This window comes from Varanus komodoensis, unplaced genomic scaffold (genome assembly GCF_004798865.1).
Source record: "Varanus komodoensis strain SLA01 unplaced genomic scaffold, ASM479886v1 scaffold3, whole genome shotgun sequence".
Classification (NCBI taxonomy): Eukaryota; Metazoa; Chordata; class Lepidosauria; order Squamata; family Varanidae; genus Varanus; species Varanus komodoensis.
This window is the reverse complement of record NW_025335761.1, coordinates 4,572,528-4,599,089: the sequence shown is the minus strand read 5'-3', so window position 1 is coordinate 4,599,089 and position 26,562 is coordinate 4,572,528. Positions and strand designations below refer to the sequence as shown.

General features: G+C 40.7%; 1 protein-coding gene across 1 annotated transcript in view; it reads right to left on the bottom strand.

Annotated features, from left to right (window-relative positions):
* LDLRAD3 (low density lipoprotein receptor class A domain containing 3) overlaps nucleotides 1-26,562 on the bottom strand; it is a 168,890-nt gene that overhangs the window by 74,166 nt on the left and 68,162 nt on the right. The window contains exons 3-4 of the mRNA XM_044436607.1: nucleotides 10,952-11,077; nucleotides 1,924-2,058 (exon numbers count right to left, since the gene is read on the bottom strand). Coding sequence (XP_044292542.1) covers nucleotides 1,924-2,058; nucleotides 10,952-11,077 — 261 coding nt within the window. The remainder of the gene's footprint in view (nucleotides 1-1,923; nucleotides 2,059-10,951; nucleotides 11,078-26,562) is intronic.

The window sequence follows — 26,562 nt, the reverse complement described above, 5'->3', positions numbered from 1 at the left end:
TCAGTGAACCAGGAGCAGCCCAGGCTGAGGACATCACTTGTGCAAGAGAAGGACCCTGCCTCAGAAGTGGAGACAGAGAAACAGCAAGCCTGAATAGACAGGAATGCAAAAGAAGTGCTCAGCTGAGCAAAAGCCCTCGAGTGAACACGCCTCTGCATACATATTCACTAATAGCTCAGAGCTGAGCCTGATGTTTGGCTCTGACAGTCTATATGTAAAACACCAGTGCAAGGGAGACAGCATTGCTGAAAATGTTGTTAGCTAGACCTTCCTAAATCAAGCTCTCCTTGCCCTTATTCCTGGGAAGTATACTTCCGGAAAATGTCCAGACATTCTTTTTCCTTGCTCCTTGTTGCTGTGTTACCTGGATCCAATTTTCCTCTGACCTGGACTGCTGAAACCTTGGTTCTTTTGCCTGATCCGTGCTTGTGTAGAGCACCTTGGTTCTCTTCAGCCCTTGACCTTTTAACTGCTAAGATTAGACTCTGAAAACACAACACTAGAGGCAGAATTCACTTCCAAAGAAGTTCTGGGGCAGCACATTCCAGTGGTGGATGGGGCTGAAGGCAAAAAGGGTAGGGTCAAAATATTGAACTTATCCACCTATTCTAATATAAAGAGCTTACTTCCTGTAACTAAACTTGAGGTGAAACCTTGCAGTGTTTTAGAATAGGAAAAATGGGATGAAATCTGGGAAACAACCAAACTATCAGCTGTTTGAGATAAAAGGGGCAGGGTGAAGAAAAAGGGGCACAGACATCTGGTGGATCTCAGAGGACCAGACTTCAGCTGCTAGGCAGGCTGGATTTGGCCCATGGGCCTGACGTTCCCACCTCCTGGGATCACAAGGTTTCCACCCACTCCCCACAGAGTCAAATGTAAAGTAAGGACAAATTAACATACCAATGAAACATGGTAGCAGTTTTACTGTGTTTTCCCATATGCTTTTCCTTTCAATCTCTGCATATTGCTTCCACGGAGAGATTGTCATGACAACACATATAATGTAAGATGCAAACCAGACAATTGATATATGAAGAAGGAAGTTATCCCAGCCTCTGAAATAATGCTACTGATTTAAATCTCCAATGCTAATCCTACTTACTGCCCCACTACTGCTATTTTCACGGTCTCTCCCATCACTCTCGTGAAATTAGCAAAGTCTACAGGGAAACACAAAATGCTAAGTCTTCAACACACCAGAGATGTTATCATCATAGCCAGCCATACATTCACAATGGTCCCATTGTTAAGTTTTTCATGCACCCTTTCCCTAACTTTTATATACCTGTAGTTTTCTAAAGGTTTTGTGCATATTTTGCTAAAAGGTGAGCCCCCTTAGTAAAAGGTGGACCCTCTCCAGGTGTTTTCCTTTTTAAAAAGAAATGAACAGGTCTCTTGCTGGCAACAAGGCTTTTGTTCTGCCCTTCCATTGCTACTGTTTGCACATTTCTGTTGCTGTGGTGGATCTAGTGCTATGGTAACAAATGAAGCAGCTACTGTTGTGAAGGAAAGTAATCATCTGTAAAATCTCTGTATTTTCACTAAAAAATACACCTTAGTCCAAAGCCTGACATTTGCAAGTCACGGACATAGCTACAAAATGAAGATAGTGCTTATCCAGCCTCACAAAGGCGTTCCAGAGGCTTAGTTCAGTTTAGTAATGTGTCCACTGCACTCCATGTAGTACTTACAAGCCTGTGTGGCATTCACAAAAGACTGCTACGGGGCAATGCCTTGTATTATTTCAGCAAAGAAGCCTAACAAGCGAGGACTGCTGTGAAAGTGAACCATTAGATGGTGAGGACGTTGTTCAGCCATCCCCTAAGTATTATTTATATAACAACCCAGGAAAAAAAGAATGAGGTTCAGTAAGAATCCAATATCTATCTGCAAAGACAGTGTTTTGTCCTTTGTACTTACCTTGAGAGTTTCCGCAGCTTTCCTCATCGCTGTTGTCCTGGCAGTTATTCTGATTGTCACACATGAAGCTTTTATCAATGCACAGGCCATTCCTACAGTGAAACCGGTCAGTGGAACATAGCAAGGGATTTGCTGCTGTGAAAGCAAAAGCATGACATTTTGTTCAAATTTAAAGCTTCAGCCAGATAGCCACTAACTCCCAAGGCTAGTCCCATGCAGTTTATAATTCAAATTTCCATCGGGCAATCTGCTGTCTCCGCTGTACTTTAGTACAGTTAGCACTGCTGCTTAGGATGAAGGCGTTCCAGATAGGCAATGCTTTACGGAAGAGATAGTTACAGTGCTACACAAGCCAGCTGAGGCACACATACAAACAAATCACACATTCTCTGTTCCTTTCCCTCTGGCTCCTTTCCACTTGGCCCTACTTCCTGTTACCCCATGTTAGATTTTAGCCTGTAAGCTCCTTGGGGCAGGGATCTTGGTCAATCTACTCTGTAAAGTACAACACACATTGAAACTAGAAGTGCCTTTGCATGACTGCTTGATAACAGAGAACTTAAATGAAGAGATGGGCTTTCATTCATGCTTAGCACTGCACAATGCTTGAGTCTGTCTTCTGCTAGCTCTTGCACAAGCATCCATAGAACAGTATCACTGCCAGACAGAGTATATTCTACTAGAACACCTCTGGATCCAACCAATAAGCTTATATACAGCCTTCCAAGCCACTGGGAAAATGCTTATACAAATAAGCTGGTCTCCTATAACTAAAAACCAACCAACCAACCAGCCCTAATTCCATGTGGCAAGACACTGCATGGGAATGTCTTGGAACATCTTGTATGCTTGCATAATATAGTCCAGGACAGGACCCATATTTTGCTGCTTATCTAACACCTTGAAAAACCTTTACCCTATGCCACTTTCTCTAAACTTCCATTAGCTTTTAATGCAGAATATGAAATGAAAAACAATATTTGAAGTGTACATTTAAACAGCCTTAGAAAAGTGGGATGACAAGGTCCTTTAGCTTCATAATCTGCTTCAAAAAATTCTTGGTTACAATTAGAATAAGGCTTACAGTTCTCAGACTCTGTGGCTTTCTGCTATTTTTAAGCTAACCAAACAGACCATTCAAAGAGGACATATATAGAATCTCTACAAGGAAACAAAATGCTAAAGACTGGAGGCATATAATCCATAATGTAGAAACTGGAATTTACTGCTCTCACAATCCTCTTAAAAAGGCGCTACATCTGCACTTTACTCATGCATGCCAATGTAAGCAATAGTCCACAGCAAAAAGTAGAACTCCATTGCCCAAGGAAATGGAAAACTGGGTGGTGACTGAGGCCTATTATCAGCCATATAGCTAAAAGAGATATGTTTTGCTCACAGCAAAGCAAAGGAATGGAAGTGCAGTACACTTATATTCTTAGCAAACCTAAACTTGTTTTAATGCTATGCAACTCCACATATACTAAAAAAGCTGGCGTTCCTGTTGATGCTCACGTTGAGCTGTGGAATGGGGAAATGACCAGAGCTATTGACACGATCGCTCCTAAGAGTCCTTTCCTGCCAGGCAGAGACCGTTCATCTCCATGGTATACATCTGAATTACGGGCAATGAAGCGAGTTGGGAGATGACTAGAGCGCAGGTGGAGGAAATCACAGGATGAATCTGACCGAACATGCTTATGCGCTCACTATCGAGCCTATATTGTGGCGGTGAGGGCGACGAAGAAGAAATTCTTCTCCACTTCCATTGCCTCCTCACAGTGCCATCCAGCGGAGCTTTTCTGAGTGGTACATGGGCTAATACATCCAGACCCTAAAAAAGATCTTGTACCACCATCGATTGCTCGCTGTGACAACTTTGCCCAGCACTTTAAGGAGAAAATTGCTCAGATTTGTCACGAGCTGGACTCCACAGTTGATACAGTTCCTTTAGGGGAGGTGTCCAGAACTCCGTCTGGTCCAGCTTTATTGGATGAATTTCAGTTAATGAGGCCTGATGATGCGGACAAGGTGCTTGGACAAGTATGTCCAACCACCTGCTTACTTGACCCTTGCCCTTCATGGTTACTTACCAAAGCCAAACATGGGATTGGTTCCTGGATCCAGGAGGTTATTAACGCCTCACTGAGGGAGGGCTGGGTTCCTGCTTCTTTAAAGGAGGCGGTGATCAGGCCTGTCCTAAAGAAGACATCTCTGGATCCAGAGATGGCCACTAATTATAGACTGGTGGCCAACATCCTGTTTCTGGGCAAGGTGTTGAAGTGGGTGCTGGTGGGACAACTCCAGGCACTCTTGGATGAAACTGATTATCTGGACCCATTTCAGTCTGGTTTCAGACCTGGTTACGGTAATGAATCTGCCTTGGTCGCCCTGTATGATGACCTGTGCAGGGAGAGGGACAGGGGGAGTGCATCCCTGTTGGTTCTCCTGAACCTCTCAGTGGCTTTCAATCCCATCAACCATGGTATCCTTCTGGATAGGCTGTCAGGACTGGGAGTAGGAGGCACTGGTTGGCAGTGGTTCCGCTCCTACCTTGCTGGCTGATTCCAGAAGGTGGTGCTGGGGGACTTTGGCTCTGCGCCATGGCAACTCTGCCATGGAATACCCCAGGGCTCCATTTTGTCCCCCTTGCTATTTAACATCTACATGAAACCGCTGGGAGAGGTCATCAGGAGGTTTGGGCTGCAGAGTCATCAGTATGCTGATGACACCCTGCTCTACCTCTCATTTACATCTGCTCCAGGTGAGGCGGTGGCTGTACTGAAGCAGTGCCTGGCTGAGGTAATGGGCTGGATGAGGACCAATTACCTGAAGCTCAATCCAGATAAAAGGGAGGACCAGTTGGTAGGTGATTCAAGTTTCCGGGTAAGTGACCTGGGCCCTGCCCTGGATGGGGTTGCACACCCTCTAAAGGACAGGGTCTGCAGCTTGGGAGTGCTCCTCAACCTGGAGCTGTCCCTGGCAACAGTGACACATGCACTGATTACCTCTCGTCTGGACTACTGTAACGTGCTCTACGTGGGGCTGACCTTGAGAAGATGGTCCGGATACTTCAGATGGTGCAAAACAGAGCTGCCAGGATGCTCTTGGGAACTAGTCGTTATTCTCACATTACTGTAGTCCTCTATCAGCTCCACTGGCCTCCCATTGAAGTCCAGGCCAGTGGTTATTGCTGGTTATTATCTATAAAGCCTTGAACAGCTTGGGACCAGGATACCTAAAGGAACGCCTTTTTCCCTATATGCTCTCCCGCCCCCTAAGATTGGCAGCAGAGGCCCTCCTCCAGGAACCCTCTTTGAAAGAGGTTAGGAGACAGAGTACTCGGAAGAGAGCTTTCTCTGCGGTGGTACCCCGACTATGGAATGCGCTCCCTAGAGAGATCCACCTGGCACTGTGACTATATGCTTTTCAGTGCCAGGTCAAGAACTTTTTATTTAACCAATATTTTAAAGTTAATTAATTTTAATGGTATATTTATTTATTTAATTCATTTTAACCATGTTATTTTATACTCAGTCGTGGTGTAGCCAATTTATTTATTTGTTTAGGATTGGTGGGGTTTTAATGTTTGTAAACCACCCAGAGAGCCCTCTGGACTATTGGGGTGGTATAAACAGACAAACAATCTATGGGTTTCTGAATTCTAGGATATCCTGATGTGCAAGCCCATTCTAACAATCCATTGTTTGTTAAACACAACGCATAAAGAGAATCCATGGTTTGTTGTTAGGTGTGAACTCTGTGTGTTTACATTAAGGTTTGTGAACCTGGTGTGTACGCAGAATTGTAGGTTGTTTCACCAGACAACATAGACAGTGGACAAAATACTAGTTTCTCTATACATGTTGGCATTTCTGCACTGCAAAGGCACTCAGAATACATAAAGGATGTGCATAAAAGAGGAGGAAAACAAACAACTTAAGGACTAAAAAAACAAGCCATGGGTTGCTTGATTGTCTGCCAAACCTTGGGTAGGGCAATAAATCTTGGGTTAGGATTATGTATCTGAAATGTATCATACATAGTAGGCAGAACAATCCCAAGCACCATGGATGGCTGTCTGAGAAGGATTAGGGTGGCATAAAAATGCTTGGAAGGAATGCTGCTGGCAAGAAAGGCCATGATATGCCTACCGAAAACTCTATAGGCATGGTAGTATAGCTAGTAGTGTTTCCTCCAGTAGTAGGCTCCAAAACAGACTGTTTGAGGGTGGATTCCACTGAACCTACCACTTCCCTGAGATAACGGAGATCAGCTCAGGGAGAACTAGTATGCTTAATTTCAAACGTATTGAAACTAATAGGGCAGTGACAGAGTGGTCTAAACAAAAATGCCAGAGAAATAAAATTTAAATAAAAATCTCCCACTAACTCTGCCTAAAGCAAGCTGGAAGGGCTCCAGAACTTACAAATTGTTATCTACTTCTCCCTTTCAAATGTAGGATAGCTCTGTTAGCACATAAACTGTACCATCGACAAATTCTTCAAAAGTATAAAAGTCATCACAAAATCACAGAGCTGGAAGAGGCCATTTTATCCTTTGGTCAAACCACAGCTCAGTGCAGGAATCCATCACATTCCTAGGCAGTTAGTTCCGTATCTCTGACTATTAGGAAGCTTTTTTTCTGATACCCAACCAAAATCTGCTTTCCTTTAATTTAAGGCCATTATTCTGTGCTTTACAAATGCAGATGAAAAAGAAAAAATTGTGGACCTCTTCTTTGTAACAATGTTTCAGATACTTGAAAAATGCTACAAGATTCCCTCAGTCATCTCTTCTTGAAACCAAACGTACTATGTCCCTTCAATGTTTTGTTCTTGGTCTTAGTTTCTAGCTGCCAATCATCTTAGTCGCCCTTTTCTAAACTTGTTCCAATTTATCTGAACCGTTTTTCAACTGTGGTATCCGCAACTGGACACAATAACCCAATATTCAAGTTGAGGTTTGACCAGTGCAAAACAGAGGGGAAATATTATTCCCCATGATTTTGAATTTATACTTCTGTTTATGTGACTTAAAATTACTTTTGCCTTTTTTGTAGTAACACTGTACTAACAAACAAGATTATGCTTTTAAAGCAAGCAAACACTACACTGATATATCAACTTAAAATAAAATAACCTTATAATAAGGCCATAAATGCTACAGTAAATAAAATTAAATAAAAATAAAATTTCAGTATCATCCTGTAACCCTCACCTCATATTTTTAGAGGAAGAGTTCAGAAAATAAATACAATATAATTAAGAAGCAGCAATAAGAGTATTAAGCGAAACTTTGTAACAGCTATATGTGCATCATAGAATACTATTAGAGTTTTTTGAGAGCGCCAAGAAACATGTGGTCAGGAGCAATTTCACAGACATTATTTACTTGAAGTTATAAAAGGCTTTTGATTAAGATTGTTGGACAGTCATGGAATAAAGGGCAGGAAGGTCATCCTATGGATCAGTAACTGGTTAAAGAACAAAAGGCAAAGTGTGGGACTAAATGGCAATTTCTCCAAATCAAGAGATGTAACCAGTGGGGTACCACAAGGTTCTGTATTAGGAACAATGCTTTTCAGCTATGCATAAATGATCTGGAATGAGGAATAAGCGGTATAGTGGCCAAGTTTGACAATGACACCAAAATATTTTGGGTGGTTAAAATCAAAGGGATCTTTCCTAGCTGAGAGAATGGGCATCAAAATGGTAGATGCTGTTCAATGTAAGCAAGGGTAAAGTAATGCATAACAGGACAAAAATCACCACTTTGAGTATAAGCCAATGGGATCTCAACTAGCAATTACTGATCAAGAAAAGAGCTTGGGGTTGTTGTGGACAGTCTGATAAAAATGTCAGCACAGGTGACATTTCACAGCTACTGTGAAAAAGGCAATCTCCATGCTAGATGTAAACAAAAAAATGAATTGAAATTGAAAATGAAATTTCCAGGATCATACTCCCTTTATATAAATCTCTTATGGGACTGCGTTTAGAATATTGTGTTCTTGTTGCCACACCTGAAAAGGACATTATTAAGTTGGAAAATGTACAGAGAAGGGCAGCTAAAATTATTGAGGAATTGAAAGAACTCATCTTGAGGAACAGTTAGAACAGCTGGGATTGTTCATCTTAGAACAAGGGTGAGTAAAGGATGATATGATAGATGTGACCAAAACAATGCACGGTGCTGAGAAAATGGAGAGGAAGACATCCTTCTCCCTTTCCCATAACACCTGAAACAGGGGTCACCCATGAATCTCACTGGATGGTGATTCAGGACAAGTGATTCTCCACACAGGGCATAGTTAAACTATAGAATTTAGTAAAACTATAGAGTTTAGATTTAAATTTGGATGAAAAAGGACTAGACTCATTCATGGAGTTGAATACTTGTTCTCATCCCCATCTCCTAGACTCATTCATGGAGAAGGAGGTTACTGATGGCTTACAAACCACGTCAGCTCTGTGCCACCTCTGTTATCAGAGTCAGCATGCCTGTGTCCAGTGAGGAGTTTGAGCATGCAGAATTTTTGTACACCGCCTGCTTGAGAGTCTTGTGGGTTGCCATCATCGTCATGGAGTGCTGTACTGGATAGACTACTGACTTCAACCAGCATGGCTTTTCTTATGTTCTCATACTCAGGAAGATAGAAACAAATGGGAAGCAAGAAGCACCACACTACTAGAAAAATATGCTTGGTAGTTTTCCAGTTAAGTCAAAATTACATGAAGATATTTTATATTTTTCAACTGGAAGTTATTTTCTAACATTAAATTCCCAGAGTGCTACTTGTTGAGTCATCCTTGCAAAGCAGAAGCAAATGCTATCTTCACAAACAATTCCCCTTTCTTCTTGGATTTAAGGGTTTTGCAGAAAATTGGGTATAGTAATTTTACTCAGAAATGCTCATTTAAAAGTATTTCATTTGCTCTTCTGAAAAAGAAAACTGTTCTATTAAGCGCTTTCCCCTTTCCACAAAAAAATTGTCTTGCCTTTCATTGGAAAAATTAATGCTGGAGAGATGTTTTTCTTCCCATTCTTCCTGCTACCATGAGTCTTCACACTTCCCAAGAGTTGGCAGTTTTGTGCTAAATCACCTTAGAATGCTAGAGGGAACCATATAATGGAAACTTCCTACATACAATTTTCTCTTTTGCACATTTTTATACAAGAAAACTCTTACGCTATAAAGAATTCTAGGGTGAGCTGAGGTTTCCAAGAAAAGGCCCAAGCATACGAAAGGCTGAAAAGTAAACTCCAACACTCTAATAAAAGTAAATATGTACATGAAAGGTATTTGATACAGTAGATTTTTTGATCTGATCCTACTTGTGATTCAGAAGTTTGTTCAGAATAGAGCGATGGTTTTCCATCTCTCTTCCAAACTTCAGAATTCTGATTTAAGATGTATTTTTTGCAAAACCATTCTAGCTCTGCTTGTTCAAGTGTAACCTAAGGTAAATTTCACTGCCCTTAAACTTCTTCCAACTGCATTTTCTCTGGTGGGAATCTGTTCCCATGTTTCAGGAGACACAAGAGCAAGACAAACACAGAGGCTACTGAGGATGACATATGTAAATAAATAAAAAGGTCAAAAATGTGAATGCATCCAAATAGATGTCAACAAGGAAGAAAGCTAACGTTTAAGAAAACCTTACTGTAAATCTTGCAGCTTTGGTTAGTTTACAAAATGGGCGTGCTGTTCCTTTTTCCTTTTAAGACGTTTCTAAAAGTTCCTCTGAGAAGGGTATGTGTGCCCAAAACATATTGAGAGATCCACCTATTTTCCTTGCAATTGTGATACATTATAATTTTGGCCACAGTACCATGAAATCTGTTCAACCACCTACAAAAAGGAAGCTTTCACATGAAGTGTAGGAAAGAGCACACACTTGAAACTATTATTATTTTCTTTATGAAAGAGAAGGAAGACAAGAGAAGAAGATTAAAATCAATGTGATATGATGATAACTTTGACCTAAGAAATGAAAACATCTTGTTCTCATCCCCATCTCCTACTCCAAAGTAGTAACAGAGGCAGGCTGGTTACTAATTCAGTCACTTTTACCAATTATGCTAAAAATATTCCTTGCACATAGAGTTCCTACAAAGTCCAAAATGGATTTCAGTGGCTTTTATTACAATCGAGGTGCCACAGTCTGAGCGAAACGCCTCTGCGTGGGATAAATAGCATCTGTTGTACTGTATTCCTGCCAAATATAACCAAGCATCTGAATATACAGCTGAAGCTTTTCTTCCTATATTGACCTCAGTGCAACCTGCCAGCTACAGTCTGCAGGCAATATGACTGATGATAAAAAAGGCAGAAAAGAAGCTATCTAATCTTTGCATAGGGTACCAACTCTATATGTGTGTGTTTGAGTTTGTGTGTGTGAAATAATTGACAAGGTCAAAGAACACAGAACCACACAACCTGGAAAACATCTTACAAGGATACAAGGAAAAATACTAAACAGAAAAGTGATGTAGGAAGAGGAGAAAGCATAGCGACATGGCATTGCACAGCAATGCAATCTTTAATGAAGCCAATTTGTGACAACATTCAAATGAAGAGTGTGGGTTTTTTCTTTTTCTTTTTAAAGTCACCTTAATGAACAACATGCCCTTCTCACAGCCTCATTCTGAATTCTACCTGTTGTCAGTTGCTCTGTTCTGACCTAAAGATTTATATTGATCAGCTAACAAAACAAATTGTAAGCTTGAAACACAGCAGGCATTTTAGAGCAGAAGTGCAGAAAAGATTAAACACCGGATCACCTTCAGGATTCCAGATAAGTTTTAGAATTTATTCTCTATAAAGGAAAGTTTCATATGCTAAACTATCAGCTTGTTTCAAAATAGTTCAGCTACTAAAAAGGCAAGTGCTGATGCTCGCAGTTATAAGCCATAGAAATTGTGTCTCTGCATACAAACTTAGGAAATCTGGGCCTTCACTTGAATTTCTCTATTAACAGTAGGGATGGGATGTCGCTCTATGTAGAAGTAGACAGGTACTTACTGCAGTTTTCTTCATCGCTGCCATCAGGACAGTCCTCAAAACCATTGCATCGGAAACGGCCAATGATACAGTGAATTCCACTTGCACAGGGAAAGAAGGTGGAGCCACATTTAGATTTTGCCTTGGCTGTAGGAAAAGAAATAAAAGAGTGAGGTCATGAAAGAGCTCTGTATTAGAAGTACTCTCTGACTTTTCTACACTAGAATACTTAATCAAAGGGCTTGGTACTTGTTTAGCTGATTATACATGCTTTGAGAAATACCTAATAGTATAAGGCTAGGACCCTATGATGTCACTATGCTGCTCATTTCAAGATTTGCAGCATCTCTGAACTAATTTTATCCCATGCGATTGCCAAGCACTTGTGGGTTGGTTCTCAGCTGGCTGTCTGGCTGATTTATTTATTTGAATGACTGACTGATTTGTATGCTGCTATACTAGCCCCTATCTGGGCTCTCTGTGAGGCTCACAGTACAGTAAATACACAACATTCTAATCTTAATAATGTCAACTTAGCTTATTCAAAACACACTTAGAACATAAGCAAATGTAAAACATATCAAAATTAAAGTATTATATAAAGCATTAAAATAAAACAATTTAAACTGAAATAAACTAAAACCAGAAATAGGATCGATTCAAAACCAAATTACCATTAAAATCAATTGTTAAAATAGCCAGAGAAAAGGTAAGTTTTTGCCTGGTGCTGACATGCTAGCGCTAATGGTGCCAAGTGCACCTATTCCAAAGGTGGGGCACTAACACCAAGAAGGCTCTTCTCCTAGCCAGCATCCTCTTCATCTCCCTAGGGGATGGCTCTTCAAGAAGGACTTCCTCACTCTATCTTAATGGATGGGCAGGCACGTACAGGAGCTGGCGATCCTTCAGTTACCCAGGGCCCAAGCATTTCAGGGTTTTATATGTAAGCACAAGCACTTTAAATTGGGCTCGGACTCCCACTGGTGGCCAGTGTAGTTGATATAAAACTTGTTTAATATGGACCCTTAGACTAGTTCTTGTTAACAATCATGCAGCCCTATTGTGAACCAGCTGGAGTGTCCAGACTGTCTTCAAAGACAGCCACACTTAGAGCATGTGGTTGTTGTTAGTTGTGAAGTCATGTCCGACCCATCGCGGCCCCATGGACAACATTCCTCCAGGCCTTCCTGTCCTCCACCATCCCCTGGAGTCCACTTAAGCTCACACCAACTGCTTCAGTGACTCTATCTAGCCACCTCATTCTCTGCCGTCCCCTTCTTCTTTCGCTGTCAATTGTTCCCAGCATCAGGCTCTTCTCCAGTGAGTTCTTCCTTCTCATTGGGTGGCCAAAGTCTCATCTTCAGTATCTGGCCTTCAGTATCTAAAGATGAGTTTTATCTTCAGTATCTAGCCTTCCAAAGAGCAGTCAAAGCTCTTGGCTTTTAAAGCTGAAAGCCGAGAGCATGTTAGAACAGTCTAAATGGGATACTATCAGAGTGTGTGCAACAGTGGCTAGGCTTTGTCTGTCAGGACATAGCCATAATTGGTAGATTAGTCCCAGCTGAAGAAAGGCTTCAGTAATACTGGTTACCACATTCACATTCTGTTTGAAAAGCCCTTGCTTTTCTCCCAGATGTGGGACTTGCAGTGGTGAGCAAAAATCCTCACAGCAGTTGTATGCAGATCCTTGCCATTTCTTCAGCTCCTGAGTTGGAAGGAAAATTGAAATTGCAAGTGATTTCAAAGCTGTTGGGAAACTGGGTGTCTGGAGTCCTGGCCACTCAGTTGCCAACCTGCAGTCTTGCTCCCTCACCCTCTACCTTCTATCTTCCTGCTACGGAGACATTGGACTCTGCTGTCTGAAAGTGCTCAGGGCACCGTCACAATGTGGCACCAACCTGGATGCATGTCCTGAACATCCTTCCCTTAGTGCTGAAGGATGATGTAATGTGCAGGACAGTGTTGGGTGTGTGCATGCATGTGCACGCATGCGCAAAACCTATTTGTAATGCAGCTCCCTAGTAATATATGGTAAACATGGACCTTTGTATGCTTTTAAAAAAATAAATTGAAAAGGAAGAGAAGGGAACGTCAGGAGAGCAGGCCTGGGCACTTTAATGAGAAGTCACACTGTGATCACTAGAGCTTACTCTCATGCAACTGCATTTTTCATTGGAAAATTAAGTGTGTGGGTGTTGAGGAAAAGTTCTGATCATCTTTCCAGTTGAACATGTGGGAAACTGAAGGAAATTGCAGATGCAAAAGTTCTGGGCAGTGCCACCAACCAGCAATGCAACAGGACACTCAGGGAAGACAATGACCAGGAAACAGGATGCCGAACATGTTGTTTGGTTCTGAGTAAGAACAATTCTGTTCTGAGTGTACCTGTTGCAAAGGAGAAGATGGAAGAATCTCATGCATGCACACCTCATCCTAGCTCTGTATTCACCCACAGGTCCAGCCTGGACAGAACTCTCAATAAGAAACAAGTCTTTCTTCTGCCTCATTTTTTCTAACCAGATACAGGATGAGTGCATTTTCAAAGATTAAAGAAACAAAACCAACAAAAAAACCCAAAACCTATGCTGAGGAATTTTTTCTCCATGCTGATAAAATCAAAGTGCATATGCATGTTTTGTTGTTTTACAGCGGCACTGACAGAAAAGAAAATCTTAAGAGAATTCAAAGCCCACCAGAAAAAGTATAATTCCAGTTTCATAGATGAAAATTTGGAATCTTGTTTGAGATTGGCAGTCATTATACACCGAATTACTAAGAACTTGAAGATGAAATGAAGTGCAAAAGTTCTGATTGTATATGTACAATGTTTTTTCAGAGGAGACTGCATTCTTCTCTTCATTTTTACTAGCAAACATATCCCATCACTCCCAGGAGGGTGGCTATTAGAGAACGGGGAGGTGGTAGAAATGGGAAGACTTTGGATACAATCCAGTTGTGATGCCTATAGCCTTCTGGGCATCCTATGCAAAGGGCCAGGAGCACTTTGTGAAAAGCAGGGACACATGAAATGAAATCATTGGACCCGAGTCTTTTTACAGTATTTTTAGAATTTGGTATTAGAAATTCTGATCTGTGGCAGATCAGAGGTAAACCTAGTTATGAATACCGAATACAGAACCAGGGCTTATGGTTCACCATGGGGTACACCAACTGGATTACAACTGGATCTTGGGTCTGGCTGGTGGATCTCAAGGCTCTGACAAACAGATCTGCTGCAAGCCAAATAGCTGCAGCTATCTGATGCAGATGATCCTGCAGAAAAATAAGATCGAGAAAACCAGCAAGAGCAAGGTGCACTTGAAAGTCTTACAGCACAAGCCCAATCACAACTACATTGTTTCTTGAACAAGGTACACTAATGAAACATCACTAACAAGACATTCTCCTTCAGAAAAAAAGTTGCCTTGAAAGAAAAAGTGGTATCATTTTTCACTTATTATTCTATAGCTTTTCAAGGTCATCAGAATTCTCAACCTCCTAATCAAGATCTATTCTGCACTGCATATGGCCTCTGGCAGTTTGGTTCATTTACTTATTTATTTAGAACCTTAAAATCCTAGATGGAAATTAATTCAGAAATACATATTTAGATACTGCATGTATGGTTGATTGATGGGCTTTGAAATGGCTAAAACAAACCTGTGAGATTACATTAGTAACTACACATAGGGCCAGCTGTTAATAAATAAATATGCTTATACTCTACAGCTAACAGTTTTTCCTTTGGATCTGATGAAAAGAAACACATTTTCTCTGGTGCAGACATATATTCCTATTTGCTTATCAAATACATTTGTAGTCCATAGTTAAGGGCAAAATTCCACATAAGGAAGTGTATATAAGATTAAGAAAACTGAAGATAATTTTCAACCTAATGATAATGGACTCTTAAAGAAGAGAATCACAGAGTTGAAAGGAGCTGTTTAGACCATCAAATGCAATGTTGCACTCTATGCAGATATCAAGTCAAGACCTTCTTAAAGGATTTTACACAGCAGTACAGTTGTGTGCAACATCAAGTCTTGCATAGTACATAAGTATCCAAAGCAACCAGCTAAATAGTAATGGATTTATAAAATATGGGAGACTATGATTACGTACCAATTCATTCAGCGAGTGCAGCAAGCAATGATTCCTAATGTTAAAAGGAAGGCATTATGGTACCTCGGTTTCTGTTTGTATGGCTATGCTTTTCTGATCACAATATATGCATCAGGCTCCAGAAGCCTCCAGCCCACTAATCTGGCTGGTTCAGCTTATTTTGTTTCCTCTACGGGGTGGGGCTTAGGCTCTCCGGTTGCTGTCTCTGATCTGAGAGCAGAGGTAACTCTGGGAATTCACCTGCTGACATGTGCCAGCAGTGGAATCCCCCCTGTTGCCTCTGATCTCAGACTGGAGAGCACTGTGGAGCAATGAGGCTGGCAGGCACTGGTCTTCCCTGTGACAGGGAAACCGCTGGTTCTCCTCATGGTTCCAGCACCTCCGTGGCTGCTGCTACTTCAGATCTGAGATCAAGATGGCAAGGATGGGATGGAGGGGGAGGAGGTATGCATGCTATATATACCCAGAGAATATATAAAATATGTATTACATCTAATCTGTTATTACATAGTGAGGTTCTACTTAGCTTTTATCAAGTCATGCCACAAGCATAGCTATAATATTTTTTAGGATTTTATTTATTTATTTTAATGATCTTCAGTGATCTAAATTTAGTTTCTACACTCCAAGGACTGTGGTTTAAAGTAAATATTAGTTTGCTAAAGAAGCTTGCAAAACAAAAATGCACTAGATTTTGGCATGTTTTTCAGCTTAATTCTGAATTACATTCCATGGTTCATATGTAAACACAAACCAAGTATTTGCTAAAGTAACCATAAATTTTAGCTTGTTTCTTCTCCCTGTCACACAGGAAGAGCGGAGGGCAGTGTATGAACCTGTGGCTTGCGCAAACTCCTTTTCACTTACATGTGCAGTGCTAAATTATGACATTTGAATGCAGCCATTACTTTTGACATAGTGGGCTATAGCCAATGTTGGTCCTCCTTAAGAGTATACCCACTGAAAAAATTAGCTTTAAATTGGATTAGGACTGGATATGATCCTTTGGATATAATCTTGTATGTTCCCTATTATTTATTCATGATCCTTTGGATATAATCTTGTATGTTCCCTATTATTTATTCATTGCATTACTTTGACCACCTAATGAGAAGGAAAGACTAATTGGAAAAGACCCTGATGCTGGGAATGATTGAAGGCAAAAGGAGACAGGGATGGCAGAGGATGAGGTGGGGTCACTGGAGAGGTGGGTGTGGGGTTGGGTGTACTCCGGGGGATAGTGGAGGACAGGAAGGCCTGGAGGAATGTTGTCCATGGGACTGCAAGGAATCAGGCACGACTTTGTGACTAAACAACAACAACTGTCCACTAGCCAAAGCTATTGGTTTCCTATGGAATTCAGTCTGTTATGGTGGATTCACACATGTAACATGAAACTGCAGTCTTTATACAATGAACATACATATGTACATTTTGACTTTGTGAAGGCCCCTGAAGGAGAAATAGAGGAAAGATCAAACTTTTTTTTTCATCTTGATCTTAAATAAATAAGGGAAAATCCATACTGGTTTACTGATTATTACATGTCAATCCTACCATTCTTTTCTTCATACAAGGAACCTAAGCATGGTCCTTCTCCTCTCATTTTAACCTCACAACAACCCAGTAAGTAGCCTGAAGCTACCCTGTGAGTTGGATAGCTCAGTGGGGACTAGAGCCTGGTACTCCCAAGGCCCAATCCAACACTCTAACATCTGTGCCACACTGGCTCTTTGCTTTCTAGTTAGAAGCCAAAAAACCCATTTGGCAACAAGTTGGACAAAGATCATTTTCAGAGCTGAAGTGACTGCCACTGAACTGAAGGCTTCTCCAGTATCTGCTGACAGGTAATAATGTATAAAGGATTTTTATTAAGCAGCAGCTACAGTAACTCTTAAATTGATTTAGTATCTTTCAAAAACAAAGCAATACAATTCCTTTATGGCACAGACCCTTTGCAGAGGCATTAGTTCTTTGCTGGGATTGTAGAGCAGAAAATGAGACGTATCAACTAAATGTCACTTGCACACCAACTACCATATTTTTTGGTGCAAGATTCAAGGACAACTCCGAAATAGGAGGCCATCATTCTGAGGAAAAGAGGAAATAAATTACCTACAGTTACTGCTGTGACATACCAATTCCTGCAGCAAAATTTCTTATTCAGAAATACTTTTAAATACTACAACCACTTCCAAATTTTAAATCAAATAGATCTATGAATACGAACATGTGATTACACTGAGTTTCAGTAGCTTTAGAGTTGGAGAGAGGTCCATATATTGTGCAGTGTGAACAAGCATTTTACACTTTTTTTTTTAAACTGAAGACTCTGAATCCTACTGTTTCTGGGATTTTAAATAAATCAGGATCCTTAGAGCAGATTAACTACCCCGTGACAAACTTTCCGAGGCCACATTCATACATTATCTTTCTTCTTAATAGGTTCATTTTTCATGTATGAGGAACTCTGGTGTTGGAAAGCATTCAAACATGCAGCCTTTCCTGGAAGGTCCATCCTTCTCAGCATCATTTCATTCCGCTTTCAACCCCTGCTCCTTTCAAAGCAGCAGAAGCAGATGAGCCAAGCAGAGATAGTATATTGTAAATACAGACTACTACAAATCTAAGTAACAATAAATAATATTCTTTTTGTGGCAGAAAAGATATTACTACAAGTATTGCCTTTTGTAGGATAAATCCCTTCTACAGGGCAGAATTTATAGAGGAGAATGTTAGAATAAGGACAACTGAAAATTCATAACCAAGATATGCAGCAAGTGTAACCCAGTCCTTTTCAGTCAAGCTGTTCTAAGCCCTCTCAACCAATATGAACCACCATGGCCCCATTTAATGGTGGCCAACCTTAAATGAATAAACATCACGGTTCCTGAGATTGAAAGATGTTTGAGAGCTCCCTAAACATGACTCCCTTCAGATGCTTTGAATGACAAAACTTTTCCCCTGACTGTTGGCTGCACTGTTTGGTGCTGATGCGTAGAAAACATTTTGGAGGGGATGGAGCAGCGAGGTTGTGATAAGTATTCAACTGCAGGTCATTTCTTCTGCAGTTCCTGAATAAGAGGCAGCCAAGCAGGCCATGCTTCTACCACTAACACAAGCCCACTGCATCAGCAGTGCAATAAGGAAAAGTGAGGTAAGGAAAAGGGACAGGGGCAAGCCACAAGTAAAGGAACACAACTCCAAACGTGGCTCACAATGAGCCAATTGTTCATATATGCATAATGAAGTCGTAAAGGGGCACAACCATATCAGAAGGGTGGGAAAAAGAGGGAGAAACAAGACACGCTGTGATCTATCAATGGCGGCAGCACTTGGGGCAAAATCAGAGCAGCAGCAACACTTGAAACCTTCCTGTCCCTGGTGGATTGCAAAGTAAAGTACCATTTGCCATTGTAAGCACAGTAGCATTGTATTTGTTCTTGGCAAAGTTCTTTGCCTCTTCAAGATAAAAATGACCACCCTATTTTAAATGCAGTCCAATGTAGTGGCGACCTTTTCTGCTTGTAGCTTATTTTGAGAGCCTTTGTGCAAGTCATTCCCCACCTGGGGGAAACAATTTCCATAAGAAGTAGCTTGTTAAAACAAAGTTGTTCTCATACACAAAAAGCAAACATTACACCACTGCCATGTTAACAATGAAATATATTACTGCGTTGTGGGGTGCATTAAGAAGCCTTTCCTTTTCTCTAAAGACTCATCTGTTTTATGTTTTTTTTCCCCAGTAAAAAACTTTTTAAAAGTATGTGGCAAGCTCACACAGACAATTATAAATTCTTATGCTTTGATAAACTGAAGCGGTTCTGTCTGGGGAAAAAAAGACTTCAAAACAGGATGAGTGGACCGTACATTGTTTTTGCTATTAGAGACTAGTAATATCCCAAATACATATAAATCAGATGTTAAAAATCTGTTAGAACAGACACTGTGACAAATTACCAATGGAAATAACCTCGGAGGTATTGACATAACCAGAAGCTTACAGCACGAAAAAGGTGCTCCTGGATATCCCTAGGTAAGAAGTGTACAAAAACGAGGAGAGGCTGCATCATGTAATACTGATGATAAAGACACGTTTGACGGATGACAGCCTTGGTCCCCCTTCACGAAGCAGCCACCACCTGGTGGCCAGGCTTGTTATCCTGTGAAGAGAACCGTAATGCTTCACTGTCAAAGGCTCATCCTTTTAACCTCTTCTCTCCCAGGCGCCCCTGCGCTGAATTTCATCAGCTCTGCATTCCTCTGATGTGAAAGAATTCCCATGAAATCAGCACCAAGTGACTTAATTTATCTGGTGCCTCAGACAGCTTTGGAGGATCTACAAGCTTAAACGCCCCTGTAACATGAAACACCAGCACAACTGCTGTGGGAAAGGAAGCACATCACCCCCCCCCCCCGGTTCTCATTTATTCAGGGATCATCCAAAGAACATCATTCCAAAGTAGTAGTAGTTGCAGTACTAGTGTGCTTTCTTTTTTAAAAAAATCTATAGCTAGACTGAAGGGTGAATAATTTTCACAGCTACCCTAAAACTACCCACAGAAGTATGACTTGGCCAGCAGAGCTTACTAAAGAGCTAAGATGGAAAGGGAGCCAGGAAGGAGCACTTGGGCCTTGTAGGTATACTGCTTGTGTCTTGTCTATGTTTCATTGCCCAAAATAGTCCCTGGCAGATGCGCATGCAACCTTAACTAAAACAAAAATTAGAATCCTCTCAAGGAAAGTTTTCCATAACGTCTCTTATTCCATTGTCTAATTGTGCACTTCCTTCCCACAAATAAAGTATTTTGAATCTATGGACAACAATGCGGTAGGAAACTAGCAATATAAAATGAACTAATGGTAGCATAATAATATCCAAACTGGAAGTGATGTGGAGTCATGTGTATCTCTCTCATGACTTTTTGAGAGAAAACAAAAATGACTTCACAAAGCTGTGTGAAACAGGGAAACTGCTCTCATTTTCGCCTCCATATTCCACCACTTCCACATGTATGTTTTATCTTTTCACTGATGAGTAGAAGAACGCAGCCAGGGAATAGCAATACTGTGTGGAATTTCTTTCACTAAAAATTATTCTAATATTTATATGATGCCTAAGCAATTAAAGTTGCTGTTTCTCTGCTGTTCTTTTGTTTCCTGAACGCCTCTGCCTGCTGCTTGTTTTCTCAATGTATCTGGAAAAAGACACAGGTATATTTCCTGCCCAAAGAAAATGTGGTCATGCAGCCATTTTGAATAGAAAAAACTTTACAAGAAAGGTTTAAGCAGCCCCTTTCACTTTTGTCATTCTTCTGTTCAATCTCACAGCCTTCTGAGGCTTCTTTTGGTTTAAAAAAAAAAGCCAGGGGAACGATGCAAGCAATTGCGTGTCATGTGTAGTTTAGCCCTAAGCTTCACATCTGTTTTGCTCTACTCAACTCTGCTAAAAACAGACTTCTATTAACTCTGAAAAATTCCAGCTTGACAGCACATGCTACATAAGCAAGAGCTAAGAAGTTCTCCATACGCCAGCTGAAAATGCATCCATTCTGTGTCATGGTGTCATACATATCATACGGCATAAAGACATCATAGCCCAGGCAGGGTTGCAGTCAGATACAGTTTGTTTCTCCGGTTACTTTTGGAATGTGGAAGTTCCCCCTGCCCTTCTCGTTCCAAATAGGAATGTTCTTTTCAGGGGTGTTCTGCATGAATGAAGTTTGTCACTTCAGTCCAAAATCACAGAAAACCTGCAGCCGGAATCAGCAGCTACTGCCACCCATGGGGCTTTATTATGCTATGTGGGTGATGTAAAGGAACTGTTCTTTGAATTAAACAGCAGCTCCATTAAGAGCTGGATTCATGGTAGAACTTGTGAGCTAAGGAGGCTACCATGAGAGCAGACTTGCAAGAGTATTTCAGGTATGGCTTGAAACTTGTGTTTGCTTACTGGGTACCTCCTACACTCTCCAGATGGGGACTACATGGGCTGAAGAACTGAAGGCATGCAGGTCACAAGCTCAAGCAGACAGCAAGAGTACATTCAGCATCCACCCCAAGACTGCTGAAGATTAACCAACACCAATCCTATGAGGAGCAGTTTGCTGGTATATGTCCTGGGCCTTTACAACAGGGCTGGACAACATGCAGCCCACAACACTGTGCTGTGGCTGCTGCCATTCCCCACCAGTCCCAATATTTAAAAAAAATGTTCTACAAGAAGTTTGTAAAAAGCACACTTATTGACTGTGGAGCACCTCGGCAGCCAAATTTAGCTTGTTTCCAAGCTAAATCTGCCCCTTCAGGTGCTTCATGCTTCCATGGAGATGTGGGCTCACTTTGGCTTTGACATTCAACACTTATGCGAGTTACTGCACAGCCCAATGCACCAACTGTTTCAGTTTAGCTTAAAACAAGCTAAATGTAACCACTGTCCTACACTACAGCACTGTATAGCAGTTTGGTGTAGAATTTTGGCAGCAAACAAGTTAATTCCAGTTTTTTTCTCCCAGGCATTCCTGAGCTATAGCCTATGCCAGGATCCAGGAGATGAATATGGCCCCTGGATCTCTGGAAATTGCCCATTCCTGCTTTACAGTTACAACATCTGTGAAGCATCCCGAAGCAGGCTTTTAAAACGAGAGGTAGAAGGTTCTAACGTAAAGTGACATTCTTTTGTTCATTTTTCACATGTCCCAGCTCTCCCAGTAAGGTGTGGTGAGGAGTGTGTGATGATGGTTAGTCCTGGCCATATGAGATTCCTAGCAGCCATCTTGTGCTCATCTTTCCAACTGGAACAGGAAGAGCTGTAGGAGACAGTGCATGACTCCTTCTGAGCTGGAGGAAGGATCACTTTGAATATTCTCTGGGAAAGCTTTGGCTCAGTTAAGAACTTCTAAAGTAAAAGTTCATAAAAATAGTTGCTACAATGATCATGCATATGTACCTTAAAGTTTCTCCAAGCTGGGGGTAAATGTGGTGCTCCAGATGTTATTGGGCTTCAACTCCCATCAGTCTTAACTAGCAGAGCCAATGATGGAGGGACAGGAGCTTCAGTCCAACAACATCTGTATAGCCTTTGCCCATTGCTGCCTAATTCAGTTAGTATAAAATACAAGCTACTAACTGGGACTGATGAATATAATCATGTGATGCCAGTGCTTTGTCCACTACACTGTCTTCTGGTTTTTCTGGACTGTTTCCAAGCCCAATTCAAAGTACTGGTGTTAACCATTAACACTTTAAGGCGCTTGAGGCTGGAGTTTCTAAAGGAATGTGTCCTCCCATATTTATGTGTCTGTATCTTTGGAGCCAATGAAAAAAAACCTTGATTGCTCCATTTCTAGAATGCCAAGGGCTCTGTTTAGCACCTGAACTGGTATCTTGCTGGCATCCCTCTTCTCTCAGGCATTTTTAATTTTAGTGATTGCATCTGTTTTCACCTGTTTTATTATGTGATTTGCCCAGATAACCTTTTTCTTATAGGGTGGCATATTAAACAAATACATACTTTAAAAAAAAAAACACCTGCAGCTATCAGTGTTGATGAGTGACTATCCTTACCTCATGTATAATCTATGCAGTGTATTTGGTTTTTTTTAAGCTTAGACTTTTCTGCCATGTTAATTTGTGCTGACTGGATTGAATACTTCAGCAAAATAAAGGCAAGTGAGAGTGAGGTACCTCTGCAGTCTAGAAGCCAATGTATCAACCTTTTAAAAAGCAGAGAAAAGGTGTCTCCCTTTAGATTCTTATCTTCCTGAGCACAGTACATCATAACACCAAAAATGAACTGGGGCCAAACCTAGCACAACAACAGGGACATAATAACTACTTCTTACCTTTGAAAACCAAATTTCGTAATGCTTAGAATAGAAATGACGACTCAGGATGGAGATGAAATTAAAATCTGGTCATTTCTATGTTGACAGAGATTTAGTTCTATTGGATGAATTCAAGTTTTACACATTACACAGAAGTGATTAGGTACTGACAGAATATATTGGAGGGGAACGAGAGCATGTAAGCAGATGCTGTAAGTCTGAGAGATTTTGCTCTTTATGTTTTTGAAAGAACACCAAAAAGCAGTATTAGATGTAGGAAGACAAATTCTGCACCAACTCCATTATACTGACTTAGTCATGTGTTCATTTATATGTAGTGGAAAACGCAATCTGCTTTCAAGAGATTGCAGCAGTACACTTATGCGCATTACTGCACAGTCCAATGCTTGTCAGGTAGCAGTGGGAAACACTGTTCATGGATTCTGTTCCTCTTGCTGGCAAGTCATTCAAATCCACCTCAGTGCCACTCATCTAAAAATAGGGGGTCTATTTATGTATCTCCAAGGGATGTCATTGTTTCAAATTGATGGGATTTATAAAATACTTCCAGTTGCTTGTACCACAAACTGTGCAACTGCAATTCGACAGGAATAACTCGTTACTTCACACAGTAACTTCCCAACTCCATATGGAGTAAGGTGATTTTATTGTTTTAGCATGTTACAGCCAAAGGTATGTGCATCTTGATCTTGACTTGAGAGAAAAGGTGTGGTCAAGGGATAGTATAAAAAGTATACTGGAGAAGGCCACCTTGTATCTTATTGCACAAACTGGATCTCTCTTTCCTTGTTTATACTTCTAGTATAACCTTTCCCAAACTGCTGCTATCCAAAAGTTTTGGACTAACTCCCAGCTACCATGGCCAGTAGTAAATAATTGGGTGCTATAGTCCAAAACACTGGGAAGCTGTTCAAGACTGGATTCCAATCCTGAGTACTGATAGAACTCAAGGAGTACTGGGTCCAATCCTCATGAAGTTTCCTGGTCTCTCAGCTTAACCTATTTACAGCATTACTCAGAGTAAAATAAACAGAGGAAGAAACGTAGATACCACCTTGAGGTCCCTGGAGGGAGAAGGAGATAAAATGTAAGAAATAAATGTTATATAATGCATGACTGGCTTCCCAGCTATTTTAATATCAAGTTCTAAAAGGCAGACCAGGTGATGTAGACAAGATGTCTACATAATCATAAGCCGTATGTTGGCATTTGTCTGCATCACATATAGGAGCAAGCTGAGGTATGTAGCTACCTCACAGAACTTTGCACGTTGAGTGCACACATTTCCATAAGGGCTAGTTAGTGTGTTGGTTGAACGTGCTTACACAGCTCCTAAAATCAAGAATCCTGATAAGGCTGTATCCCAAATCTGGGAGCTGTGTGTGTTCGGTTGAATGCACTTACAAACACCTACGCAGAGCTTTGGCTTGTAAGAGCTGGATGGTGCTTGGAAGTAGTAAATGCATGTTCCCCCACATCAGGTCTCAGTTTGGCTGCAGACATGTTTCAGGTAAACAGTTGCATTATCCTGAAGATATATGGAGGAGGAGTCCAGACATTCAGACTGAGCTCTGATATGTGATGTGATTGCTTCAAGTTTCAGTGCCCCAAAGGCCAAGAAAGTAGCGAAAACCGTGGATCCTTCATTTTTGAAAATATAAAATCCAGCTGTTAATTCAAAGCTGTCTCCATCCTAGGCAAGCTGGACAGGGGGTTAAAAAAGAAGAAAAGATCCACTCAGCACTTAATATTAATAAATCTGGGGGGGGAGGATGATACTGAGCTATGTTTTTTAAAAAAAAGCTCACAGAGACCAAACTGGATTGTTTTAGTAGCAAATTAAGTAATTCATCATATGAATCTGAACCCTTTGGAAAAGCATCCACACACAGTTTTAGTAGATGTGTTCCCTTTAAAGCAAACATTCTACAAAGCCAAACACAACTGAACCAAGTTTCGTAATATCTGCAAAAGAGCTTGACTGAAGATATCTGCATGCATATCTATGGGCTTATTGCAACCTGTTTATTATTCCTGCTGTTTGTGGCTTAGTATCTTCTACAGACACATTTGGGCTTAATATAGTCTAAAGATATTCATTGCTTTATTAATACCAGGAGTTACTTTTCTTTCCCATTCTGAAGAGCTGACCAAAGCATAAAGATGAATTTTAGATATCCTCAAAACCACTAAACCAGGTTACTAACAGAACAGAAAAAAGGTGTAGAAAGCTCAATATCATATATATTGTCTAGGGACACTATTACAGGGCTTCCATTAGTGTCCAAAGCATCTTCTCAGGTTTAAACATGAAAAGGATACCAGCATAAACATATTTCCATTTAGTTTGCGGGTTCAGTATTTCTAATTCATCTGCTGTACATTTATTCAGTTCCTAACATTCACTGGATAGTTCAGACTGGCCTGAACAGGGAAACACGGCTCTAGTTACCTTGATTTGTCCCATATGGAAACCTGCAGCTGCGTGCCACTCCACAACGCATATTGTGAATGGAGCTATGGCAAGCAGAAAACGACATATAAAACAGATTAACAACACAATTCTATGCATGGTTACTCAGAATGTGCATATGATTGCAGCCAGAAACTCAGAGAAGCATCAGATGGTTGTTGTTCTATTAAAGAGCCATCTACACAGTCTTTACAGATATTCATGATTGGCTGAATTTGGATTCCTAGACCACTGTGAGACTGGTCTCTGCTTTAGGGGATTCACAATAGTTTTTCATGTTAGTATTAGAAGCTACATTTCTTAAGATGTGAGATGCTTCTTCCTTATTTTTGCTAGCAAAATGCATCACCCTGTATGCACTTCTCATGGCCAGCATCCTCGAAAATCAGCCCATGCTATTTTATGCCTTTACAAATTTCTGCACCTGAAATCATTCATTGGCCTTTGACTTCAGTACAGGTAATACAATCAAAGTAACAGCAGCTGTAATAACCACAACCAAGATAATAAGCAACTATTGGATAAACCAAAATTGATTTGTCATCTACTCTCTTCTAGGCCCAAGCTTCAGAGTTATTTCCTGTTTTAAATGAAGCCCATGTAACTGAAATCTTTCCTCTTGCTTAAAGAAGCAACAGAGATCAAGCTGATTTACCTCTCCCTTTAGAGAAAGGAAAATGGAAAAGGCACGTGTCTATCTTAAGGAATTCAAGAGTCGATGTTGTGAGCCGCCCCAAGGCTTCGGCAAGGGGCGGCATAGAAATGTTTTAATAAATAAATAAATAAATAAATAAATAAATAAATAAATAAATAAGAGTCTTTTGATCAAGGCATGCTGGGAAGAAAAGGAACAGCCATTTCTGTTCTTTTTTCAGGCAGTATTTAAGGAATCAACAAGCTACTTTTAAAAGGAGAATAAGAGCTTGATGTCTTCTTCCACCAAAAACCAAAATATTTTATTTTTCAAATCTGTACCTTGCTGCAGATTCTCAATCCAATAATAAAGTTGTTCTCTTCAAAGTCATTATCATGCTTGAGACCCTGCCCCTTAATAGGCCTGGTTTTGACAAAAAGAAACTTCTGTAAGGGCTTGTTCAGACAATCCTTTCAGGCTGCGTCCCTAACACATTTTAACAACTGTGGAAGCCTCAGTTCAAAGGCAATAATGAAATCATGTGCAATCCATATAA